General features: G+C 37.9%; 1 protein-coding gene across 2 annotated transcripts in view; it reads left to right on the top strand.

Moving 5' to 3' along the window:
• Positions 1 to 25519, top strand: part of ITGB1 (integrin subunit beta 1) — a 44064-nt gene that overhangs the window by 3311 nt on the left and 15234 nt on the right. For both annotated transcript variants that reach the window (XM_054189452.1, XM_054189453.1), the window contains exons 2-11: positions 16657 to 16726; positions 16972 to 17057; positions 18534 to 18756; positions 19490 to 19660; positions 19978 to 20216; positions 21554 to 21709; positions 22697 to 22792; positions 23708 to 23797; positions 24540 to 24680; positions 24810 to 25012. In XM_054189452.1, the coding sequence (XP_054045427.1) occupies positions 16657 to 16726; positions 16972 to 17057; positions 18534 to 18756; positions 19490 to 19660; positions 19978 to 20216; positions 21554 to 21709; positions 22697 to 22792; positions 23708 to 23797; positions 24540 to 24680; positions 24810 to 25012 (1475 nt within the window). The remainder of the gene's footprint in view (positions 1 to 16656; positions 16727 to 16971; positions 17058 to 18533; positions 18757 to 19489; positions 19661 to 19977; positions 20217 to 21553; positions 21710 to 22696; positions 22793 to 23707; positions 23798 to 24539; positions 24681 to 24809; positions 25013 to 25519) is intronic.

Raw genomic sequence — 25519 nt, 5'->3', positions numbered from 1 at the left:
AAGTTAAAACAGGCAGGGGTTTTCTTAATTGTTATTAACTGTGGCAAGCTAGCTAGCTTTAAGATTGCTCATGCCTCCTCACATGGCACTTGGAAGAGAGATTGGTTAGATCCAGAAAAGAGAGAATTCAGGCTTGGCAGTAGCAGAGCCTATTCTGCCCTCATTTGCTTTTCTAGAACTTCGAGTGATTTATTTTTTCCATCTTTTTTTTTAGGATGGCCAATCCCCTTGGCATCCTTTTAATTCTTACGAGCTGCAGTCAGCCCTCTCAGAGGGAATCCTTGAGACTGCCTTTTTTTCTTTTTTTTTTAAGCTTCTCAGGATCTATTGGTAGAGCTCATAAAGCAATTACTTAAATTAAATAATTCTTAAAAATGTAATTAAGGCAATATGTAGTTAGATTTATTTTGGAAGTGTCATTAAAAAGTACTTGCCAGTGTGTGTACTGATGATTTTTAAGTCATCTGCTACGTTTTGTGCCTTGTAGAAAGTTCCCTGTCTCCCAGCATCAGAAAACTCAGAGTTAAGCCTGTGTTTTCCTACCTCTTGCAGAGCTTCTGTCTGTTTTTATATTGCTGATTCTACAAATTGTTCCCACTTGCTCTACTTGCCTTGGTTTGAAGGCACTTACTCTAGTAGTAGTTTTCTTGTTAGCAGTTTTAACGTTCCTGGTTAGACAACTTGAGATTTTTCAGGCTTCTGTTCTGGTGTGTGTGCATGGGTGTTTTTTATACAAACACATGCATCTCAAGGCTTTACAGGAAAATGAGTTTTTGGTGTAGGGGAGAGTTAGCTATTGTTTCTGAAGAGGTTGGTTGTTTGTTTTTCAAGAGGGAGTGTCACAAAATTATGAACAAATGAATGGATGAACAAATTCTGTGGCTCTGTCTCCTGGACAGACACTGGCAGTATCTTGGCCTGATTTAAGGCTCCTTCTGTGTCAAAAAATTTAATTTTTTTTGTTAGTTCTAATGGTAAATAATGTTGACACTTATGTTGGCCGATACCATCTGCTTTTTTCTGTGTAGTTAGTTCCTCCTCACTCTGTGTTGCTCGGTTCCGTTGTGTATTCTGTTGCCAACTTTCTGAGAAGGATGATGTTACTTGTCATGCAGTAACCGCAGTGGGCCACAATATTGACCAGTATCTGTCAGCTGCCATGGTTATGTAGTTTCTGGGGTGGCCTACAAAGTCATTTTTGTGTTTACCCACAGATGGGAAGACAAGTTCTACTTTTTTCTTTTTTTTCTTTTTTTCTAATTTGTCCTGCATAGGCATGGCCCAGTAACCTAAACTGTTGAAACTGTAAGTCAGGATAAATCTGCGACGAGATCTTTCTTTAAACTTTCTTCTCTCCCACCATATGGATTGGTGGTGAAAGCACCAGTAAAAAGTATATACAGCTTCATTGTAAGAAACTGTCATGTGCTTTAGCTGTGTTCATAACAGGCTGTATGAGTTTCTAACCCGATCTAAGATGTGCGTAGGCTTGCTGAATAGCTTGTACTGGGAACGTTACAGAAAGAAAATGAAAATTCTAGCTTCTGTGAGTGAAAAATGAGACACTGGACACCTGGTTATGCATCACTAAATAGTACAGTTGTCTTTTTCAGTACTAAGGTGTTCTTATTAGCAGAATGTTGTTATTAAACATCCTGTATTTTTGTAATAACCACCTTATTTTACTTTTTTATTCTTAGAATAATCAGAGTGGTTAGTGGACTTCCCAGGCTATCATACTCTCCCATTAACAGATTGAAGATGTTCACAGAGATGGTAAAGTCACTAAATTAGTACATAATTTGCACATAACCAAGCACATGGTAGGGAAAGTAGCCTGATGAGACTATAATATTAATGTTTTATTTGGGGAAAGGTAATAGGATTCCTACTTGACCTGTAAGCCTCTTTAATATTAGAGTGATATTTTTGTCTATATCTTTCTCAATTTCTCTTAACAGTCATCTGCAAAAAGGGTTATGAAATATGCTTTCTGTCTTAGAAGCAGTTTCATGTGCTTTGTTTCTTTCCCAACAGCAGCAGCAAAATATCATTAGTATTATTGTGGTTTTTATTACAGTGTGAAGTTTGAGTAACAAAATTGAGGCTGGAATCTTAACTTTGTTATTGCTAGTAAGAGCTAAGAAGATACTGGTGTTTTCTTGCCGTTCTTTTCTTTATCCCACAGAAAAACATCTTGTGTATCTTTGATAAATTAATGCAGTTCTCACGCTCTGCCAGCAAATAATTAGTTTTCTGTTTATAGTCATTTTCTCTAAACTTCTAATTTGTAAGACCATGTTTAAGTGCAGATTCTTCTCAAAATGCTCATAAACGAAAACATATTCAATATCTAGTGCCAGTATTTTCTTCCCCAAAATGATCAACATAATTTTTGCAGTTCATCTATTTCTGATTTGTGTTTTGTACAAGATCGGTTACGCTTAACTTAGTCCTAGTTTTGACTTAGCTTAGTTTTAATTTCTGCTCTTGGTACATCCTAGTTCATAAGCAGGAAGGACAGACATTGTTTATATGGATTCTTATTGTGTTAAGCTATAAATATCTGTGTAGAATACATGCTACGTACAAGTACTCACATGCAGTTAATTTTTCTGTTATGGCTATTAACAAATACATTTTTTACATTTAGAGCTGTTCAGCTAAAGGCACTTTTGGTGTGGAAGCTGAACGGAAAAAGTGAAAGCTTTCTTCTTCTTTTCTCGTCCTTTGTGGTAGAATGAAAAACAATAATTATATATTGGGCTGAACTGAAACACTGAACCTACCCTCATGCAAAGATGACTGATTTGTGGTTATTTACAAAAGAAGAAAAATAATTGCATTAGATTAATTTAGAAAGAGTCAGTATTTCACTTAGGAAATGGTGATATTGTGAGTCAAAGGTAGTATCTTGGATATTAATGCGTACTTCGTCCCTGAGGTTGTGGTTTCGAAAAACAAACCTGAGACCGGGATGTCTGGTTTGGCATAGCCTTGACCTTGAATTAAGTACTGAGATAAGGATGTGGGGGCCATTCCCTATTGCAAAGGAAAAAGGAGGATAAGCTGCCACTGTAGGGTTTGTTCATTTTCTTTGGTGGAATTATAGTTCAGTGTGTCTTAACGTGGTGCTAACCTCGGGCATTGGCACTGAGAGTTGTGTTTGCCTTTTGTGTAGCTAGCTGCTCCACGAAGCCGTTTGATCTGTCCTCATCTGGTCTGTGTCTTTGTAGGCTGGCACGACCCACGAGGAGTCATCTGTGGCCTTCTGCTGCCATAAAGCAGAAGATCACAGGATGCTGTCCCAGCGAGTTGTGGGGTAACCTGAGTGTCAGGAGCATATCAGGGACCGTAGGGGGTCATTTGAAGGACCCGACATTCTGGTAGCTTGGCCGGCATCCTCTGCAGATTCAGTCGCTCAAGTATTAAATTGGGCAACATCCAAGCTCTGCCTAGACCCTCAGTTGTCTGGTTTTCCAAGTCTTAGGTAAAAGGGTTTTGTGTGAAGATGAGTACAGCTAAAGGGAAAGCCTATTTCTGAAGTGGAGATGAATGCAAAATAACATAATCTTTTTGATGTTAAATAAAAAGCACTCTCCCAGGGATCAGAAGATGACACATGTTAGTAGTTGGTTATCATTAAATTGGAATTAAATTTTGCATTGGGGTGACTTCTCTTGTTATTACTGCATCTGTGGTAGTGGAGTGTCTGAAGACATTGTGCTTGTCCAGTCAGCAAGTGAAATGCTTCCTCTTCTGATAACAAAAAGGAGAAATGAGGAAATCTTTGGTAGCATCATCCACAAGATTGACAAGGGTAAGCAAGGTTGATTATGTGCTGCCAGTGTTCTGGCTGTTGATTTTTTTTTTTTTTTTATTTTTATTACACTGATATTTTATTTTTTAGTTTTGGTGGGCATAGGATAAAGTCAGGAATTACCTTCTCCGAGGTTCCCTTTGTATGTTTGCAAGGTTGTATTTAGTGTATGTTAACGTGCTTGCTTTCTGGTGCTAGCTAAAGATTGTCCTGATGCTGAAAGGCATACTGTAGCCCATCTGCACAAAATACAAGGCTTGACCATTTTTGAAATGTCACTATGCTGGTTTTATGTCAGAGTAGATTAAAAATCTGTCTTTCAGTTGTGCATGAATGTAACCTACACACATTTCCGAAACATCTGTAAGTGCAACATTTTAGGAGGTAACATTTGCTCTTTGCTTTTACTGTACAGTTCAAAAATGGGGAATATTTTTTTGTGATGTTTTTGTCATTTCTATGCAAATACAAATCTGTGTGAGAAATTAGTGTTCAAGAATTTCAGTGTAATTTTTCCTGGGTGTGGACTTGAGCATAAAAAAGGAAACAGCGAATTTCCTTTTTTGGAAGAACGTACTACACGTATCGGCTATAGGTTGTTTAAAATGCATCATAAAATTGATAAACAGTGATAAATGTTATTTTTTTGTATGATTGTGTTACCTCCCTCTGCTACAGATGTTGTTTACGTAACTTTTCAAAGGCTAGACTAATATGTTATGTAGCCATGTTGCTGGTATCACCAGTTTCAGTGAAAAACTCAATTTTAGCATTAAAGAGTAACTGTAGTGTGTAAAATTTCTGCCAGCATTTTTATCACTGCCAGCTGACCAATCTGGAGAGTGGTTAGGTAGTAATGAAAAAGCTTGCACAGATACTGTCTCTTTTTGGCACATAATTCACAATACAGTTTCACTTCCTAAATGAATAATGTCTGTATTTAATATGATTAACATTTGCTTGTTGCTGGAAGCAATTTTAATACTGTGCCTCTGCAGAGTTTTAAAAAAAAAAAAAAAGCGCGCACTCATTAGCGATAACTCAACATTCCATAGTAGACAAGTGATTTTCAAATTTACCTGAATTACGTATTTTGTAAAATGTTCCAGTGGCCGTTGAACCATGAATTCAACTGAAAATGTGTTTTATTTTCATAGGAATGTGTCTCTGCAGCAATTTATACCAATGTAGGTCTTAACTGTCCCTTCTACCTGTAGCTGTGCAGTCTTGCTGTCCTCCTTGCATCAGTGGTGGAAGTCATAAGGTTGTACAGTAAGTCATTGAAGTAGCTGATCTGGTTGACATGCTTTAGACCAAGGGGAGGAATAGGAAAATGTGCAGCTAATAGCGAGAAGAGTGTGGGACTGTGGTAGTCCAGAGATAAGTTGGTATAAACTGCTGTGGCACCTCACAGCATCTGCTTGTACATACTTCAGTACTCTCTTGACTTGAGTAATCCATCTTAGCTTGCTAGATCAGGTGAGAAATAACTCAGCAAGGAGTTATTGCTCAGCTTGTTCCACTGTCTTAGTTAGGAGGTGCAAGTATCGTCCGCAGTTGGCACCAGATAGATGAAGGGTGCAGACTGGGAGATTTTAGGGCCTGTTGAGCTGTCTCTGTTCAGTAGTGGCAAACTGGTAGCAAATCTGCTTGGCTGCTTTGGGAAACCTCATCTTTTTATTATCTTTTGCAGTCCTCTTAGAAGCAGCCTGTGGACTCCAGGCTTAAAATCCAACTCTGGAAAGCAGCAGAAGTGTATTAATAGGCAGGTTTTTCAGGCAGGTACTGCTTTTTTATAAAGTACTTCATGATGGGTCCATTGGTTTTTTTGTTTTGTTTTTTTTTTTTAAAAAGAAAAAAAAAAAAGATTTATTTTAAGGTTGAAGTAATTTTTTTCCTGAGATTGGTGAGCTTTTTGCAAGTGCTCAAACTTCAGGATTAAAATCTGAATAAAGTCCACTGTTTCACTGTGTGCTTGTACCTAGCCAGTTATCACTGCCATTGAGTTAATAATCATCATGAGATAGATAGATATAAATATATATATCACATAAATATGTAAAATAAAATATATATGGAATTAAATATATATAAAACAATCTCATAGGTATATACAGATTTATAAGGCTGTATGTATTTCTGTGGCATGACCAATTTTTCATTATTTCTTCATGTGCGTTTTCCTTACCACTTGCCTGATGTTACCTACTTACCCCCACCATCACTCCCCAAAAAAAACGCCCAAAAAACGACCCACAAACCAAAACCTTCAGTGTTTTGTTTTTCACTTGTCTTAATTTTTTGGCCAACTAATTTATTCTGTTAACCTATTGGAAAAATATAAAAGTGACATCAGAATAGCTCCCCAAACTGGCTGGCTGTGTTACAGAGCATTCACAAACAGTTCACCCAAGGCCAGCTGAGGAGGAAGGTGGGCCTGTGACAGTCTGGATTTAGGCTGGTTTAGAGCACGGTGCAATTTCGGAGGTCAGTCAGTCTGACAGCCACCTCCCGCTTTATAGAAGTTGTTTCCTCATCACCTCTCTGTCTGTTTGGAGGTCTGTTTCAGCTCGCTGAGGCTTAAAGAAAGCGGGTTTCGATGTGGAGGGGAAGGGGGTGACTCAAGTTCTTGCTCTGCCAGCCCAGTAAGTGGAGCTGGCTTGGCATGGTGGTGGGGCAGGTCCACGAGTGGGAGCGCAGGGGCAGAGGTTGCTGTTTCGGAGGCGAGGATGCTGTAGCGCTGCTGCTCCTTTCAGCAGCAGTTTGCTTTCATCTTGGTTTTGGTTGCTGAAGCTGTACCCTGAGTGTTAATGATAGCTACTGGTGGGTGAACACTGCCATGTAACGACGGAGTTTCCGCTCAGTTTACCCTTTGCGGTGTGCCAGCTTATGGCTTCCTGCAGTACCTGCAGCAATAGCCAGCAAGACATTTGCAACTGTTTTCTCTTAAGGAAATAGATGAGCGAGACACTGTATTAACTGGAATTCTTGAGCTTTTTCCTTAAGAATGTACATGCTTCCGTTCTGCTTTTCCTTTAAAAGAAAAGCTTGAGTTAAAGCAAGTTTAGCCAGATGTTGTGACAGTTGTGGACAGCACAGCCTCAGAAGCATCAGTTAGAGTCAACTGCGTAAGAGCTATATTTATATGTTTAACTAAACTTTTTGTGTCCCCCTGTGTGGATGAATGTGAGGTTTAAGTTGCACAAAATTGAATAGTCTCTTTATGGGAGTAGTAAGTGGTGCAGAGTGTGTGGGGAATTTAATACTACCACAAGGAACAGACACCCGTGTTTTCTACTAGACTGGCTGAAATCATTATGTGACATTGCTAATTGTAATTTGTCTGAGATGGAAATTCTAAACTTAGCCAAGAAGTCTTGTGGGCTAGCAAGACCTATGTAAACAAGCTAAATAGTCAATTCACACTCTCCACCACCAAGAAAAGGTGTCACATTTAAGAAAGAGGAGAAATGAAATTATCATGGCAAAAATAACTGATGGGTCTAAAAGCATTTGAAAATTGATGAAACAACAGAGATTTATTTTTTTTTCTCTTGCTTTGATCACAGTTGCATAAAGAGGTGCTTATAATAATGAAAACCCTGAAATATTTGTTACAGAAAAATGCCCACTTGATAACAGTGAGATTGAGTACAGTGAGAATTCTTACAAATTCATGGAGGCAACATGCTTCGAGTCATTAATGCTGTAATAGGCTTGAACTACTGGAAACTTCTGTTGGCAAAAATATGGAAAACAGGTATTTTTGACAGTGGTAGTTTTAATGGGGGGGGGGGAATCAATTGTTTTGGTTCTTAACCAAAACTTACCTACATGTCCTTAACCTTAACTTACGTGTCCTCATTATATATTTATCCTTAAAGAGGAAGCTTTCAAGGTGCACATGTATCAAAGCTGCTGTAGATACAGAAAATAGTTTCAACCACAGTATTGGTACCCATGGGCTTGGTTTGTTAGCTGTTTAGCCTTGGAGAGGTGCTGTCTTTGGTGTGCACTTGCATGCTAGCATAAGCCATCTATGAATAGGTTTTATTATTTTATCCTTGCTTAAAATTCTAGGAGCTTCATAATGTCCTTGTAGGAATCCCAGCTTTATGTGGGCAAGATGCACTAACACGGGATTTCTTTGTGAAAGAGAGGAGTGCAGGCGTGTGGTGGTGGGATGTTCTGCTTTTTTAGTCCATGCTTTAGTAAGCACAATAGTTTGAGAGGTCTAGGGTAGCAAGAAGTAGTTACAAACGGGCTTTTCAGAAAAAGATGCAAAAGTTTTAGCTGAAACTAGGTGTAAGCCATAGGTAAAATACAGTAAAAGCATATTGCTGGTGTTTTAATTAGATGTAGCTGCAGGCCTCTGCCTGCTCCGTTTGAAAATATGCAGAACTGTATTTTTCTCCTAATTTAACATTGAACATTAAGCACAATACACTTCTTTGTTAGTCTAGTTTTCCAAAATACAGTTGTCACGTGGATAATTGCCTGTTAAAATATCTAAATAAACCTACGTGGAAAAAATAATATTCTCATATGAGAAAGAGCACCTCTCTTGGCTTTTAAAGGGTTTCCTATATGTGGTTGTCATACACAGGTTGGTTGTTCACAAGAGCTGTGTCTAAGCACTACTTGCCTTTCAAGCATCAAGATGCTTTCCAAAGCAACTCCTAAACTGTGGAATCTTGTGTTCAAATTATGATTCCGCAGGTCAAGAAAACATTACACAAGTAGTCGCTTTGTTAGCATTAGGGCCAAATGAGGGACAAGAATGGTTAATACAGTAAAGTGTTCTTCTTAAATTATTAATTGTTGGTCGTATGGTGGTACTAAGGAGGTCTACTCATGAATTATAAATCTTCCGTGCATGGGGTGTGTACATACGCTATTTGAAAAAAGGTCGCTACTTCAAAAGTAGTGCTGACTAACCAGTGTCAGTCCTGCCTGCACCGCAGTGCTCCCTGAAAGGTGTCAGAACAAAGGGAAGAGATCAAGGTTGCACTTGGGGTTTGCTGACTTGATAGGTGAAGGCTCTTTGTCAGTGGCAGCATCTTCACATCGTCCCTGCGCATCTTTTTCTCATTCTTTTACTTTCTGTCACCATTGTCAGCGTGAAATCTGGATTTGTGTGACTCTCTAAAGAAGACAAAGACAAATTTAGTAGGCTTTAGCAGCATTAATATTCTTTACAATTTACTACACAACTTGTTTTTGCTTGTAATGAGTATTACTTAGGTTTGCAGCCAGTTGCAGGAGCCTGTCATCAAGGCGCTCTTCTGTGTCTGAATGTGAACGTCTGTTTCCTTTCACTTTCCTGCAGGTTAGGGTGTTTGGCGAGAGAGAAATAAAGCTCATACTCCAAATCATGGTCCCAAGACTCCCTTTGCTTTTATCCATTGACAATGCGCTGTAAAATCTGTGTGTGTGTATATATATATATATATATATATTTTACAGGGAACAGGATCTTGAACCCCACTTACATCTTTCTTCTGCCTCCTGCCACCTGAGTGCTGCAGTAGATAAACAAGAGTCAAAAATTTATCAGCTCATTTTCTGTCTCCATGCCTTTCATTCTTGGTTGCATAGCAGCTTTGGTTTAGTAAGAGTGGTGGAGAGTGCTCTTATTAGTATATCCTGTAGGCTGATAGAGCATTCCCAGGAAATTAATTCAAACCCTTTGGGCCTGAGGAGGGACTGGAGCCCAATTATCTTACTTCTTGGGTATGCCTCAGTGCTGTAAAATATCTGGGAACCATTGCCACCCTCTGTCATACAAACTGTATCACAACTGAATTTATCACATTTCATCTTTCTCAAGGTGGAGAGGTGTCAAATATCAGAAAACTTTATCATCTGCAGTTGTTCTGAAATCAGTACCTCTTTTTTCCTGATAATAGAGGAAAATTAGGTGTTCTATCAAAAAGAATCTCCATCTTCACCCCCCTCCCTGCAGCCAGGCACCTAACTTGGGTGGATTTCCACCCAAGTGGATGGAAATTACTGGATTCCACTCAAATTCAAATCAAGACCAAAAAGTATTTTTCAGAAAAATACCTAATTGCTTTTCATTCCCCTATTTAGAACTGTCATTAAGTTGAGGGCTCCTGTGAGATTCAGGAACAAATATCAATGAATTCTATACAAAAAGAATAATATGGTCAAACCGTGTGAGTGCTTGTGAAGTTCGCTGCTCTGTCTTGAAGCAGCTGTGTGCTATATAAACTAACAAACACGCCATACTCTGGGGACACAAGCAGATACCATGAACAGCCTTCCAGATGTGTTCTCATGAGCTGCGGCCTCAGCCTCCTCATACTTGTACATGGACACTTTCATGTATTCTGCTGAAGAAGTGGTGCGGTGCAGGAGCCCATGCTGAGTTTTCAGTAGTGGTTTCAGACCCGCAAGTCTATTTTAGAACCTAACGCTTATTGATTTTTCCCATTGAATCCAGTCATTTTTGGTGGATTTTAAGCGACTTGATCTCCTGAAAAAAATTTTTAGAGCTGTAAGTATGAATAAACTATGGGTAGTAATGCACTATAACTGAGAGTCTTAGCAAACCAGTTGAGTTATTGTGTATGTCTGCCTTCCTAAGCATAGGAGGGGGGCACAGTAGTTACCATGCAGAATCTGTAGAATTCTGATATGTTTCCCTGTGGTTCTGACATGCAGAAATGTATATACCCATATTTTTTTTTTTATTCCCACCCCTGCAGGGGGATCTTCTGAACTAACCAGTAATGTACACTAATTGTGGCAGATAATCTGAGAGAACTGTACTGAAGGAGCTAGTCTCCCTAACCTAAGCAGAAAATTAGTTTTCTGTCCTAACTGGTTTATTATGGTTATATATTAACTTGTGATGCCCCACTAAAACAGAGTGGTTATGGAAGTGCTTATCATGAGTATTTGGTGACTATGCTTGTTTTATTCCATTAATTTAGAGATAATAACTGACAGAAACTTAAGTCCCATGTGAAACACTGCTGATTCTTTTATCCTGTAGTGCCACAGTAGCTGAAGTGGTTATGCCTTAAAGCTTTTTCAGGACACAATTTGAGTAAGCAGTCTTGATGAGATGAATTTTTTGTGTGAAAGCTGTTTCAGTGCTAAAGAATTTCTTATTTTGCACATTAATCTGAATTAATATCCCGTTCTTTCCATATTACTGCACACAGTTCAAAACCTGCTCCATTAACATCTGCGAAGTTGCCAGGGGGAGAAAGAACATTGTGGTCTTGATGAGCCATGTTGTTGGTAGGCTAGTAGACAGGCTGTGGAAAGCAAGCTTACTCCTGGCATTTTGATTTGGATTGGGGTGCTGCAAAGTCCTGCTCTTGAGACTGTACTTTTGTTTCCATCAAGTTCACTTCCCCTACATGGGGATACTCCGCTAGCTTGTCTCTGATGGTGCAAGATCAGGAGCTGGACCTCCCTGAAGGGCAGCCATCACAGGGCTCGTCCACATTCAGGGAACAAGCAGTGTCGCAGGGTGAGTTACGGTTTTAGTTCCTTGATTCAAATTTCTTGCTTTTCAGACACCTGTGTTTACCCCAAATCTCCACCTCCATGAAGAAGAATGCATCAAGTAGTTTCGTGATATGGTGGTCCTGGAATTTACTGTGCAATCAGTGTATCCCAGCTATCATTCAGTATTACAGTAACATTTGCATTGATTAAGTAGATAAGATAGCTGTTGAGGTCACAAATGAAGAATTACCTATTTAAGATTCATTGGAAAATCTACACCACAAACTTGAAGTTTTGATTAAAAGTTAACTCCTTTGTGTGAAACATTTTAATTTCTGTAGCTGTGCCTTTGAGCCATATACTTCTCTCAAGACAGAGCAGCAAGATACCATTTTACCACTTTCTTTTGTAGTGAGTTGCTGCTTTGTAGCAAGTTGTTGTACAAGCAGACATGCTTAGAGTTGCTGCATGCCCAGGCAAATTTGGGTTTGTAATTAACAGTGGCAGTTCTGGCTCTCGGGAGTGCTGGTGGAGGTCTGTAGTGTCTGTGTAATTGCTGTCCCATGTCACTGGGGTTGTTTGGTTTCTCCAGTTAAAAAAATTGGTGTCCCCCCCCATTTTTTTCAGAAACGTGAATGGGATTCGTCTTGCCAATCCATAAAATTCATGCTGAAAAGCGTGGCCCTTGACTAAAGCCACTAAACCTTCTGGAGTGAGGGGAAAAAGGAACTTTTTTAGCAGGGTAGCCATCAAGTCCTGAAACAGGCATCTCCAGAGACTATTTAATTCTGCTTATTTTAGAAACATGTCTCTTCCTGCTCTTTTTATAGCCAGAGCCTTGATGACTGGGGGTGGGGGCTGGCTGTGTGAGCACTGTAGTCCAGCGTACGGCCGGGGACTGTGGCTGAGAAGCAGTATCCTTTGCCTTTTTTAATTTTATTTTTCCCCACTAGTTTTTTTTTTTCTCCGTCCCCATCTCATCACCTCTGCCATGCCAGGACAAGCATTTTTGTACCCAGGTGGCTAAAACTAGCCACTTTCTTTGTTGGATTAGTGTTTCAGCCAGACCTTTTCCTCTCTTCAGCATTCCTCGGTGGCTGCGCTGATGCTGGCACTGTTCAGAAAGGAAAGCAGTAGGAATAATCAACCAGGAGGTTGATTAACATGGGTGAATAATCAACAAGGAGGATGAGGCAGCTCTCTTAAGTGACTTTCCATCCTTTACACTAGATGAAAGTGTCTGTAAACATAATCTCAGCTCTAGGAGGGATCAGTTCCATACAGCATTTCTGAATCAAGCTTTAAACCTGTGACAACACAGCTGATGCAAAGAGGTGTCAGTCTGCGGGATTCAAAGAGATGTCGGTCTGCGGGATGCATGAACGCTAGTCCAAAAGTGTGAGTTGCTTATTCATTTCTAGGTTTGTAATTATAGTGGTGTGTGGGGATGTGAATAAGTAGGCTGTCTGGTTATTGCCTCAAAAAAGGTGGCTTCTGCACAACTCCTCAACTCTTGCTGTGTATTTCAGTGTTTCCCTTGAGGTCTGAAGTGTGGTTATGTATTTCGGCAGAAAGCTTTGCAGCAAGGCACACTTCAGTACACAGCAGGGGCAGATGCCTTGTAGTGTTTTCCTGTGCTTGGCATTGGCTTGGTGGACGCTGGAGTACTAGGGTGGATGAGGATGGAGCTGCTGGGCTGAGTAGAACAGAACTGCAGTGGCCGAATGGCTTGTTGCCAACGTTGCCTTAATATCGGTATAAATTGTGGCCTGTGTCAGGTGTGGTGAAATGCTAAGCTGAAGAGTGGGGGGAGGAGAGCAGCATAGCCATCCATATTTTATTTCAAATGAATTAATGTTTCTATACCTCTTATCCTTTTCACTTGAACCCATTTGCCCACTTAATTTTCTGCACAGATGCTATTGCTGTTCTGATAAATAAATTAAAAAAGCTGAAAAAGGCTTTAGTGCTGTGGATGAGTAAATTTAATTTCTAAGTACCATGAAGATTAGCAGAATACAAAGGTGCTAAATATTTGATTTGCAAATTCAAAATTAGTCTCATTATGGAGAAATTAATCCTTCCTTTTTCCTGTTGTCACTTAATGAGTCTCTCATTTAAAATTAGAAGCTCCAGAGATTTCCATCAAAGCTGGTTTTATAAAGAAAAATTTCTCTTCAAGCATCACTGTTTGTAGAGACAGTTAGCAAAAATACTTGGAAAGCAACAAGTCCAAACATTGAAGGTTATATCCATGTTTGTCTTCCTAAAATATTTAACAAAAATAGAGTACGGTTCACAAATGTGTAGAAACAATTTTAAAATCAGTTTTTCAACAGCACACCATTTGCAGCCTTTTAAAAAGGATCCAACTGGTGATACAGTTGTTAAAGAGATTCCAGTTCTTGGCAAGCTTACCTTTTGTAAGCTTTGAGCTGCTTTTTTTCATGGGGAAAAAAGAAATCACTTTTTCAAGGATTCTGGGATATTTTTCAAGTATTTAATTAAAACAGGGAGAACAAGTATAATAGAAAATATGTAAATGTTGCGCAAAAAAATTAATTTATTTCTTGTAACAATGAGTTCTTTTCTGTTCTCGTCGTCTGTGGCTGAATACTGGCACGGGACTTAGTTCCCACTCCACCAGTGGTTTCCTGGCTGTCTAGTGTAGTTAGGCGTTATTTGTTTTGGTTTATTCCCTTAATAGAAAGATCTGCAAGAGGGCAATGCACAGCACTAACCGGTGACTTGCAGGAGGATGTGTTTGACACGGCTGTGACCAGGCTGCTGCAGGGCTCGGGAGCTGGTTTGGAGTGTGAAAGAACAATCAGAATTGAATCCAGATTAGCAAATCTTTACTTGAGTTTTTCCAAAACTCAGCAGATGGAAAAGGTCTTAAGTGGTGGAGGTAAAGGAAGTGAGCTTGTGTGTGTCGGCGGGCAGGCGGCTGGCTTTGGGAGAGGCATTGCCTCAGCCATATATGGAAGAGGACATTTTCCTTGTTAACTTTACGGGGAATCTGTGCCCAGAACTACATTCATCATGCGGATGCATTTCCACAGGAACGGTTTCTCTTCCAAATGGTCTTAGTCATAGTTTTAGCACTGTGTCACATCTTTGCTGACTTATTTAGATAGTCTGCATGGGCTTGCTGTGCATCCGCTGCTAGTCTGCCCTAAAAAGGTGAACTGTTTATAATTTTCTTGTTTTAGCTAACAGAAATGACAGTACTAAACTGATGCCAGCAGCCTCTTTTTTTTCTTACGAAAAGCCCACCCCGTTCTGGGCTGTACTTAAAGCAAAGCTTCTTCTAGAGGAACAAAATATCCCTTCATTTATGGGAAGTAAGGTTTGTTAAACACAGAACACATCTACCATAAAACCAGAAAAGAAGGAACCTAAAAATTGAGCGACCTGGTGAGGCTTTCCCCTCCAGACTCCTGCTCCAAAAGGTGTGCTCCTATGCCATGTAACCTTACGTTTTCTCTAACCTAGATTCAGTCCCTTTGTCTGTCTTCCACCTGCTCGCGCTTGTTGGATTATGGTTCCCCTCTGCTCAAGGTTCATGGTTGCTCGAGTTTGCTTACAGAGGCTTCATACAAGAGTGTTCATGAAAGAGAGGTTTTGGGAATGAAGGACTGATCACCTCTGCAGGGATGGGCAGAGGGAAAAATTGGAGTAAGATATGTAATGCTCAAAAGTTCAGTAAGGTATAATTCACAGTTCAGTATCTCTTTGTTTTGGGGTTTTTTTTTTTAATCAGTAATTTCTTATATGCATATACCTAACATCTAGCGAAGTCGTTCCACAGCAAATTCTCTTAATTCTGCGTCTAAACTCCCTCCCCCCACCCTCTGGCTACAGCATCCACTGCGGAGAAGAGTGGGCCAAAATGATTTATCAGAAAAATATGAACCATCTAATACTGTTGTTGGATACAATTTGTTAGCAAACGGTTGGCTTCTGTTTGAAACCTTCTCCAGCAGATTTTAGAGCATCTATCCCTTTGTTAGGTCTGGCTGAATGTGCAAAGTAATGATTATGAATGACCCTAAACCAGTGTGGGAACAGGAAAATTCAACTTCTGTGCTAATTCAAGCATTGCTCACTTTGCTGCTAATTTATATGAATAATGGCACGTCTTCTAGAAAATGACAGGTTCATTTTAAGACTCTGCCAAATTCACTTTTCCTTGGCTATATTGCAAGATATTTTTTAGAACAAAAAGGTATTAAGAATATTGATGTTTCCGGGATGACTAGAAAGGCTTTAATTAGCAATAACATTTTAGGGTGACCAAGAAAATTGGCAGCCAGGGTCCAAGTTCTCAGAATTCTTGTAATGAGGAAAAGAGAAATGGAATTTAAGATAGTACCAAAATTTCAAAGACATGACAACTGACCCTGGCTGACTACCTGCTATTAGAGTAGGAGAAGATTTAGAAAAATATGGTCTATTTGAAACCTATTTTTAGAATGTAATCCTAACCCTGGAGTACTAAGTGAAGTCTCACCACTAATTAGGGTAAAAAGCAAGTCAGTAGCCCTAAATTGTGGTTTATAAGCACTCAAATCTTGTCTCATAAAACATATAGATTATATAGTTTGTACACATTTATTTTTTTGCCAGGCTTTCATTAAGATTTATAGCACTGAACAAAGAGTAGAGCGTTTTTTCCTTTAATAAGAATGGTACCCATTAATTTTTTCTTGTCTAAAGAAGAAAAATGGGGCTGAGTTTATATCAAGGATGCTTTATGTTACATATTTTGAGAGGAAATTTCTAGTTTGGAGTATAAGTTAGGCTGTAAAATGCCCTTTGAAGATTCAGAGGAAAATATTTTGGAAAGGGCCTTGAAGTTTATCTTAAAACAGAGACCGGAATAGAGAAGCTTCATTTCCATCTTGCATTTCTGGGTTTTTTTTTTTTTATTATTTTTTAAGAAGCTTTTATTTATTTATATTTTTAATAAGATTTTTTGGTAAGATGTTAACAGAATGTTAGCATAATAATATAGGTTTGGGTTTTTCCCCCGACCTCCCTTGACTGAACAGTATTTCCTAATTTCTCATAGCTTGCTGGTTTATCTAACATAAGAGTGTTTCAAAATAATTTAAGAAGCAGCAGCTACTCTGTTTGATGTCTTATAAATACAAAGTTTATCCCGCAAACATGATTGTGTTAGAGCAAAACTCTGACTGGTACAGCAAAGATCATTTGATTTGCATCTGTTCCATGTTCCTTATCTTCTCTGAAACACAGTTACATATCTGCAGTTTCATGCAACTTTTTTTGTTTGTTTACTCATTATGATAAATCATACAATCTGGTCTTCTGTTTATGTATTTCAGACTAATTTAAAATTGCTCATATGGGCTGGCGTCCTCTGTTGCTTGCTACAGAATGGATTTGCTCAGCAAGGTAAGTCACTTGATTTTATTGCAGTAGTTTAATGTTGCTTTGAAACTATATATATTTAGCAGTTATTTATGTAGATAAATATATCATTGATAGACAATTAGTAATGGCAGTGTGTCAATTATATCGTGTTAATAACCTGTTTGTAGTTAGAAATTAGCTTACAAAGCCAGAATGAAACAAACTAAAATTCTGTTGTTGTTAGCACCTTTTTATGAATGAAGTGACTGATCTGTGTTCTTTGCCAGGTGGAAGTGACTGCATAAAAGCTAATGCAAAATCATGTGGTGAATGTATACAAGCGGGACCAAACTGTGGTTGGTGTAAAAAAACTGTAAGTGTTGCAAAATTCCTTTTAAGGTTTGTTTTTCCCCTTGCTTTCAAATTTTAGTAAGTACTTGAAGTGTGTAGAAATGCCTATTTTCATTAATTCGATACTTATTTGTACAATGGCTTTTCACAATGTGTTTACTTCTCTTTTTCTAAATCTCAAGTGTATACAGACCCTACAGGCTGTCTCATAGTTACTTAAAATCATTCAGCATGGAATCTGGCTGGGTATGCTTGATTATATTCTTCCAGTGACATTAGAGTAAGTGGTAATTTTAGACATAGGTGGAGTAGGGGAAGAGATTTAAGGTTTTCTCTTATAAAAGAAAGATGTTCAAATTTTGGTTTTCTGTTGTTGGTAGATTTGTGGGGTAGGAGAGTGGTTTGTGTGGGTGGGTTGTTTGTTTCAATATGAAACATAAAAAGAGTACTTATGTAATTAAAAATTAAATTCAGGAAATACAAAATGTAAGATTATCTTAAATTGTGTGACTTAACCAGTATCTGCTGAAGTGTCGTCTTCAGGCTAGAAACAGAAGAAAATGCTTGCTACAGCTCTTCTTTGGTTTGTTAATGAAAACTGGGAAATTTTCCTGTTTCTTGCTAGAAGATGATAATGCATATTTATTTCCGTATAGTACATACGTGCTATCCCCCAAACCAGCTTGTAAACTTTAAACACTTAATTAAACAGACTTTAAAATTTGGCCTTGAGCTGTCAGAGTCATTGTAGGTTCTAGTCATCAAGAATGGACAAGTTTTAAGATAAATTTATTTATATGCATATTTTTGGGTAGGGATCAGAATTGCAAAATTTCTCAGTTGGAAACCTTATTTATTCATATTTGAGGGTAGAGCTTCTTTTAGGTTGGAGGTAATGGTAATTTGTTTTTCAGAACAAAGTTACCTATTGGTTTTGCTTATGGATCTTACTTTTGGAATTGAATTTTCCCAAAATAAGAGTTGTCATCTGTCTTTCCCCTGCTCTGTCAGCATATTGCCATTATTTTGTTGTGGAGTACCAGGGTACACTTACATAATCTTTAATTAAAGCCTTTCCAAAAAAAAAAAAAGTGGAAAAAAAAAAAAGTTAAAAGGGAAGGTAGTTGCCAAGTAGGCTGTACAAATAGGTTCATGTTATTGGCAGCGACATGAAGATGAGAGCTTTTTCCATCTGCTGTCACTTTTAGAGTAGCCGATTTAAAAGGGTGTCCTGCTTCTGTCAGAGGTGACATTGGGAATTTTTTTCTTTCATCTTTCTTACATCTTATACACAGATTATTTAAGTAGATGCAAACTCCTGGACTAAAAAGTGGTCACTGATCTATTTAGTACAATTTAACATACTTCAGGATTGTGTGTTTTATTACTGAACTTTAAAAAAAAAAAAAAAAGAAGAAAAAGATGAAGTTATTGTGGGAAGAGTATAACAAATTGCAGATAGCTGTAAACTTGGGACTCTCTTGCCTGTGTTTTCTAGGACTTTTTGCAAGAAGGAGAACCAACATCTGCCCGATGTGATGACTTGGCAGCACTAAAGAGTAAAGGCTGTCCTATGGAAGATATAGAGAATCCCAGAGGTAGCAAACAGGTGCTTGAAAATAGAGAAGTAACGAATCGTAAGAAAGGTGCTGCAGAGAAGCTGAAACCAGAGGCCATTACACAGATCCAGCCGCAAAAATTAGTACTGAAACTAAGAGTCGGTAAGGACAGTTTCATTCTTTACATCTGCTTTTTTTGTTTTGAATGTGTAACCATTTTGTTGCAGGAACTACTATTGTTCAGGTAACCTGAATGATAGCAGCAGAGCCGTTCAGGTCAGCCCCGGGTTTAGATGCTCCAAATCCTTCGACATCAGAGTGAGATGACATGCTTCTGTTGGCAAAACTCAGGGTTTGGACTTACAATAGCAACAAACAGTAACTTGCCTTTATCTCGCTGCCTTTTCTCAGCCCGTATTGAATACAAAGTACCTTGAAATACTCTGTTCAGAACTGATTTTCCTTTTATAAACCTATTTAAACAATGTTTTGTAAAAACTAAACACTGATATTTTTTTGAGTCATCTTAGGTGCAAATAGATATGGAAAACTTACACTATTCGGTCTTACGGGAACCTTGTTAAAATTATCGCAACTGTCAAGATTTGAAACTGCAGCAACAGAGAGGCTTGACTTTGGCAGGCTAGTATTTTCTATGGGGAAATAAAATACCTTGGAAGTATAAAGTTGGACATCTGAAAGAAATACTACTTGAAATTTTTTTCATCATTTTCTTTGATGTTAAGCATTTCAATTAACAGGAGGAAAAGATCGCTCATCTTGAGTTCAAAACCTCCATCGATATTTCAAAGAATTTCCTTAAAAAGGCTTTTTTCTTGTCAGTGCAGTTGTGAATTTTTAATGGCTTCTGTTTGTTGTTTGATCTCTGAAACAGGGGAACCCCAAACATTTTCATTAAAATTCAAGAGAGCTGAAGACTACCCCATTGACCTTTATTATCTTATGGACCTCTCCTATTCTATGAAAGATGATTTAGAGAATGTGAAAAGTCTCGGAACAGCTCTGATGGTAGAAATGGGAAAAATAACTTCAGACTTTCGAATTGGTAAGAAAGATTTGCCTATTCTAAATAATTAAAAAAAATAAAAATCAAGTTTCTTTGTTTTTTTTATGTGATTATGGATGAAGAGTAATTTTTTAAAATTAGCAGTATTATGGCAGATATTCTAATACATAGAACCTATTGAGGAACATAAGTGTACTTGGTGTTGATGGAGAAGGTGGAATGTGAACAGGTATGAGAGCTATTTCTTACGTCAGTTCAGCTGTAGTACATTTGTATTCTGTTGTATCGTGATATAAATCAGAGAACTCCATTCTTCAATTTACAGATTATTTTTTTTTTTTATTGTTCTGTCTTAGGCTTTGGCTCTTTTGTGGAGAAAACTGTGATGCCATATATAAGTACAACACCAGCCAAACTCATAAATCCTTGTACAGGTGACCAGAACTGTACAAGTCCATTTAGCTATAAAAATGTGCTCAGCCTTACTAGTGAAGGAAACAAATTCAATGAACTTGTAGGTAAACAGCAAATTTCTGGGAATTTAGATTCTCCTGAAGGTGGATTTGATGCAATAATGCAGGTTGCAGTTTGTGGGGTAAGTGTGTATTGATTTTCTTTACTATTAGGTGAAATTGTTTGAATATAGCCTTAGTGTTTTATGATGGCTGACATCATGAACATGTCATCTCATGCTAGCAAGACAAGGCAGACTGGGCAGACTGCATGGATGTATGCGTTTGTCTTTTGTAGAGACCTCTAGTGAGCAAATGAAGCTGGGAAATGTGAAGGTCATGTTCACAGCAGATAAATGCATTCCAAGGACAATGTTTTTAAGGGTTGCTGTAAAAGAAGAGTCAAATTCTGCTCATAAGTGTATGAAATCCTGAATAAGCAACTATTCTCAAATCATTTCAAAGCTTTATATGCTGTTGTTTCAGAATAGTTTGGTGAATTGTAACTTCTACTAGCTTCTCAGACAGAAGTAGGTGGAAACCTGATTTTTGTTTATGTTTGAAGATCTGATCTAGGTACTGCATTTTTCTGTGATGTTTTCATAGTCTTGACAGACCATTCTATGCACTTGCACAGCATGGACTCCCAAAAAAGTCATATCCAAGTTCAGTGCTTTGTTACCATATTATTATGCAGTTGATCAATAGAGTCAGGACTTTCTGAAACAATATGGAGTCTTATTTTAAATAACTGCAGTGTCAAACATAAGCCTTCTGGGGTTTTTGTTGTTTTTTATTTTTTGTGGTAACTGGTATTTATATGACCTTTTTCTGTGGCCTTCTCCCCTTAAATTAACTGAGGCTTCAACTCTGGAAAAATTAAGAAAAAAAATAGAAAAGGGTGGGTTACAGAATTAGGCCCTGAAGTCATTGGTCACAACGCTCGTGGTACAGCAAAATAGGACAGTCCTCTGGCAAGCTTTGTGCTGAGTACAAATCTGGACTAGATTGGCAAAGCCTAATGATTCTTCAGAGCCTAACACCGGGCAAGACGTAATCTTTAAATTCAAGATTGCGGCAGTATTCTACACACTGATGATGTCCTCCGTGCTTGCGCTGTGTGGTGGTGACATAGAAGTGGGCTTGGGGGCATCAAAGAGCGGGACTGATGTGCCCAATGTCTAAAACCCTATTGCTCTTCAGATACTCTGAGAACTGAACAAACCAAAGTACATCTCAAAAAGAGCGTTTCTTGCCTTTGGTGAAAGTCCTACAGCAGATGTTTTAAAGCAGACGTTTAATTCAATGCACGTGCTTTTAAGGTTTGAGTAAATGATATGATTTCCAGTGTGGCACTTTTGCAGTATGGCTTCTCCTAAGTCTGTCTACTTTTTCATGTATTTATCCTTCAACTGTTGGTCCTATTGCTATAGAATAAATTGGTGCAAAATACCAAAAACCCTTTTGTTTGTCTCCCAAGGAACAAATTGGTTGGAGAAATGTTACAAGACTATTAGTGTTTTCCACGGATGCTGGATTTCACTTTGCAGGAGATGGTAAACTTGGTGGAATCGTTTTACCAAATGATGGGAAATGTCACCTGGAAAATAATTCATACACAATGAGCCACTATTATGTAAGTCTTTACATCATCTTCTAGAGAAATTAGTATTTTGTGATGCTTAAGCTCAAAACCAACCCAGCTCATTAGGTCATCTGGTATAGTTTCAGATCGCTAGATCTTTTGAACTTGACCCATTTACCTCTGTTTTACATCAAGTAACTTTAGCTTAACTAAAGCAAATGCGCAAGAATTAATCCAGTCTTGATTGGTAAATTTTGAGAAATGACAGCTTTCACACTATGATTTGTGTTGTTGAATTTTAACCTTTTTAATAATAATCCTGCCTGTCCACTGGCAAACTGTGGTGAATCTGTCCCATTATTTTATCATTTCACTAGTCATTGCGTTCAGCAGTGTTTTACTACTGTTAAATAATAGTGTAAAATAGAGAGATCCTTGTCAGGTTTGTAATACTGCTTGAAATTTTATGATGCAAAATTTATGCTAAAAGTATGCTTAACAACATTGACTTCATGGTTTATTGATGGGTAGATCAGACAGAAGGTGAAAAGAAAAACATTTACTGGATGGGGCAAACACAATAAGCTTTACAAATTTTATGTGTTCATATATTCCTAAAATTGAGTATTGCTCAATAAAAACCTAAACTAAATTCAGTTTTATTTAATCTTTTCTTTATGAAACAGTGCAGAAGGTAGTGGTTTTCACTGAGATAAGTAAGTCTCATGGAAAACTACCAAAGGTAATTTTCTGACAACATTGAGATGAGGGATTTAACCTGGAGACTTTAAATGGCAGGGAATACAATAATGTTATTGTGGAAAAAAACCCACCTACCTTCATGGGGCGTGTATGGAATCTTCAATATGTGTTTGTTTTCAGAGGTTGTTTTCATTTAGAACTGTGATGTAAGCTTGCTAGTTAGAAGTCTTACCTATGTTTCTAGAGGTGATTTGTATTTATGATGCCGAAGTCTTTCTGATTGTTTTCTAGTATGTGTCCCAAATTTGAATTCCATTTTATGCTTGATTTTTATAGGATTATCCCTCTATTGCTCATCTGGTACAGAAGCTCAGTGAGAACAACATTCAGACAATCTTTGCTGTTACTGAAGAATTTCAGGCAGTTTATAAGGTAAAGATAAATAACGCATATTTCTGATCTCTCTACTTTTTTCCCTCAAACACAAAGATTGACTCAGATTTGCTTTGAAACCCTTAACATTGCTTGATTTGAAATTAAAATGAGTATGGAAGTAAGTGATTGTGGAAGTTATATTTTCCTAGTCACATTTTTATTATTAAGCCTTTTTTCACTTGTTCAAATGGATACTGAGTGCGTGTGTAATTTCCAAGGAGAAAGTGCCCTCGTCCTCGCCCCTCTTTATAGGTAGGAGGGAGTGGAGAATATATTTGCAGTGCTACTTCTTACGAACGTTTTTACAGCTACATAGCTGTGGGGGGTGTGGACACTGAATCAAGAAACACACTTATAAAAGAGCATATTTTGGCCTTTGTGGTCTGTTTATATTCCTGATGTTTAAACTTAACTAAACTGCTGGATGTGATTGTGAAATAGGAAATGACTGTGTAAAGAAGATGCATATTTTCCTCGTTTTAACCTAACAAGGTATTTTTCTTTTTTTAGCAATACTCAAATTGTAGCTTTTTTCTTTTTCATTGGAAATCTCTTCTATCTGCCTGTTTTTAATGCACTAGGAGTGTGGTGCTGCTTCTTTAAGGTCTTGAAGGTATATTGTATGTGGTCAACTTGTGCAAAAGAAGGTCTTAGTATTCTATTACCAAATTTAACATGAAAATGCAGAGGAAAAGAAAAAACTCGATATTTGTTTATACTAGTAGTCCTGTGTATAACCTCAAAAATCATGAATATCCCTGGCAGCACTTCAGCCTTCTTTTTTGAAGTGCTTGATCTTGAGTAGTTAATCCACTAAAGCATTATATCACCATACAGATATTTATAGTACAAATTATACTTTGTTTGTTAGTAAGACTGTAATTTTCCTTTTACTTTTGTAAATATTGAAAGGAATTGAAAAATCTGATACCAAAATCAGCAGTGGGAACGTTGTCTTCAAACTCCAGCAATGTGATTCAGTTGATCGTTGATGCATACAATGTAAGTTCAGATTTTATTTGGATTTTATTTATTTTTCTTGCTTTTAAGTTGTTATGATTTTTTCAGGCAGATACTCCAAGGTGGATTTTATTTTTTTTTTTCTACAAAATAGGAAGTCAGTACGCCAAACTAGAAGTATACTGCTGTTGCAGTAAAACCACATTACACATACAGACACTGGCAATAAGAGATTAGATGACTAGAAAGATGTACTCGTAAAGCCACTTAAAACAACGCTACAGAGAAAAGTATCATCCGTGTTTTCCCTTTAAAAAAATAAACCCCACAACCAAAACCCTGCTGTTTCTTCAGCACCTTCAGTTCTTGCCTTCTTTCTGTGTGGACGAGAAAAGGCCCATTTTGCAACCTCTTGACCCCAAAGAAAATGTCTACACCAACTTCAGGGACCTCAGGGGATTTGCCCCAAAATATTTTCTTCATAGCTGTGTTGTGTTAATAAGCCCCACTTCTCCTTTGGAGTACATGGGGCAAACAAGGGCCTCCAAAGTCCGTAGAGACATGCCCTCACCCTGTGTCGCAGGGTTTTCAGCCATGAGATGGGGTCACCACAGCATGACTATGGGCAGCCCTGGGCTGGTGTTTCTTGATATATTGGAACTTAAATAGTTCCAGTGTGCCCATGGGATTGGTGCTTAGACTGTGTATAGTTGCATAATATCTTTTCTTCAGAAAAATGCTTATGCGACTCAACTCAAAGTTTAGCTAACAACTGTTGTTTTAGTCCCTTTCTTCAGAGGTTATCCTGGAAAACACTAAGCTACCAAAAGGAGTGACAATCAGTTATAAGTCCTTCTGCAAGAATGGAGTGAATGACACACAAGAAGATGGAAGGAAATGTTCTAACATTTCAATCGGAGATGAGGTACCTTACAGTACATCTGCTCCTGATCAAATGTAAAATTCACTTAAAATGTCCAACACTCAGTATTTTTTTTATAATACAGACAAAACTCTTTTTAGTAACGTGGACTCCATTTATTTTTCTTTTCAGGTTAGATTTGAGATTAACGTAACAGCTAATGAATGTCCAAAGAAAGGACAAAATGAAACAATTAAAATTAAACCACTGGGCTTCACTGAAGAAGTAGAAATTAATCTCCAGTTCATCTGTGAATGTCAGTGTCAAGGTGAAGGAGAACCTAATAGTCCAGCCTGCCACGAAGGAAATGGAACATTTGAATGTGGTGCATGCAGGTAAATAAAAAGACATTTTGTTTATTTTTGCAAAAGAGAAATATGAGTAAGACCTTTGTTTCCTTAATTAGGGTTTTCTTGGGTTTACTATTTTTTCAGTGAAAGGACAAGAATTACTGTTACAGACCTATTTATTTTAGGATATTTTGACAGATTGCCTTATTTCTGCAAATAATCCCTATGCTGGAATTCATAGTATTGATCATTAGATTGACACTATTGTGCAAGTCAGAATTCAAATTTGGCCTTGAGTCAATCCTTTAGAGCATATAAGTCTTACTGCTTTTTATGTTTCCTCATTTAATTTTGAGGTCCATGTAATACGGCAAAACTATGGATTTATGGGACAAAATGAATGGTATTACTTTGATATTTTTGCAAGTGTTCATACTCATCTAACTGTATCCTTCCAATTTAAGGTCTGTTGATTTACAGAAAATAAAAGGCTTTCTAGTGTTCTGGTAGGAGCTCCTACCCAGGTTGGAACCAATTGTTTCATAGCAGGAA

The sequence above is a fragment of the Rissa tridactyla genome, chromosome 2 (genome assembly GCF_028500815.1).
Source record: "Rissa tridactyla isolate bRisTri1 chromosome 2, bRisTri1.patW.cur.20221130, whole genome shotgun sequence".
In the NCBI taxonomy this organism is placed as follows: Eukaryota; Metazoa; Chordata; class Aves; order Charadriiformes; family Laridae; genus Rissa; species Rissa tridactyla.
Note: the sequence above shows the minus strand (reverse complement) of the source record. Positions and strands in the feature narration are given on the sequence as shown.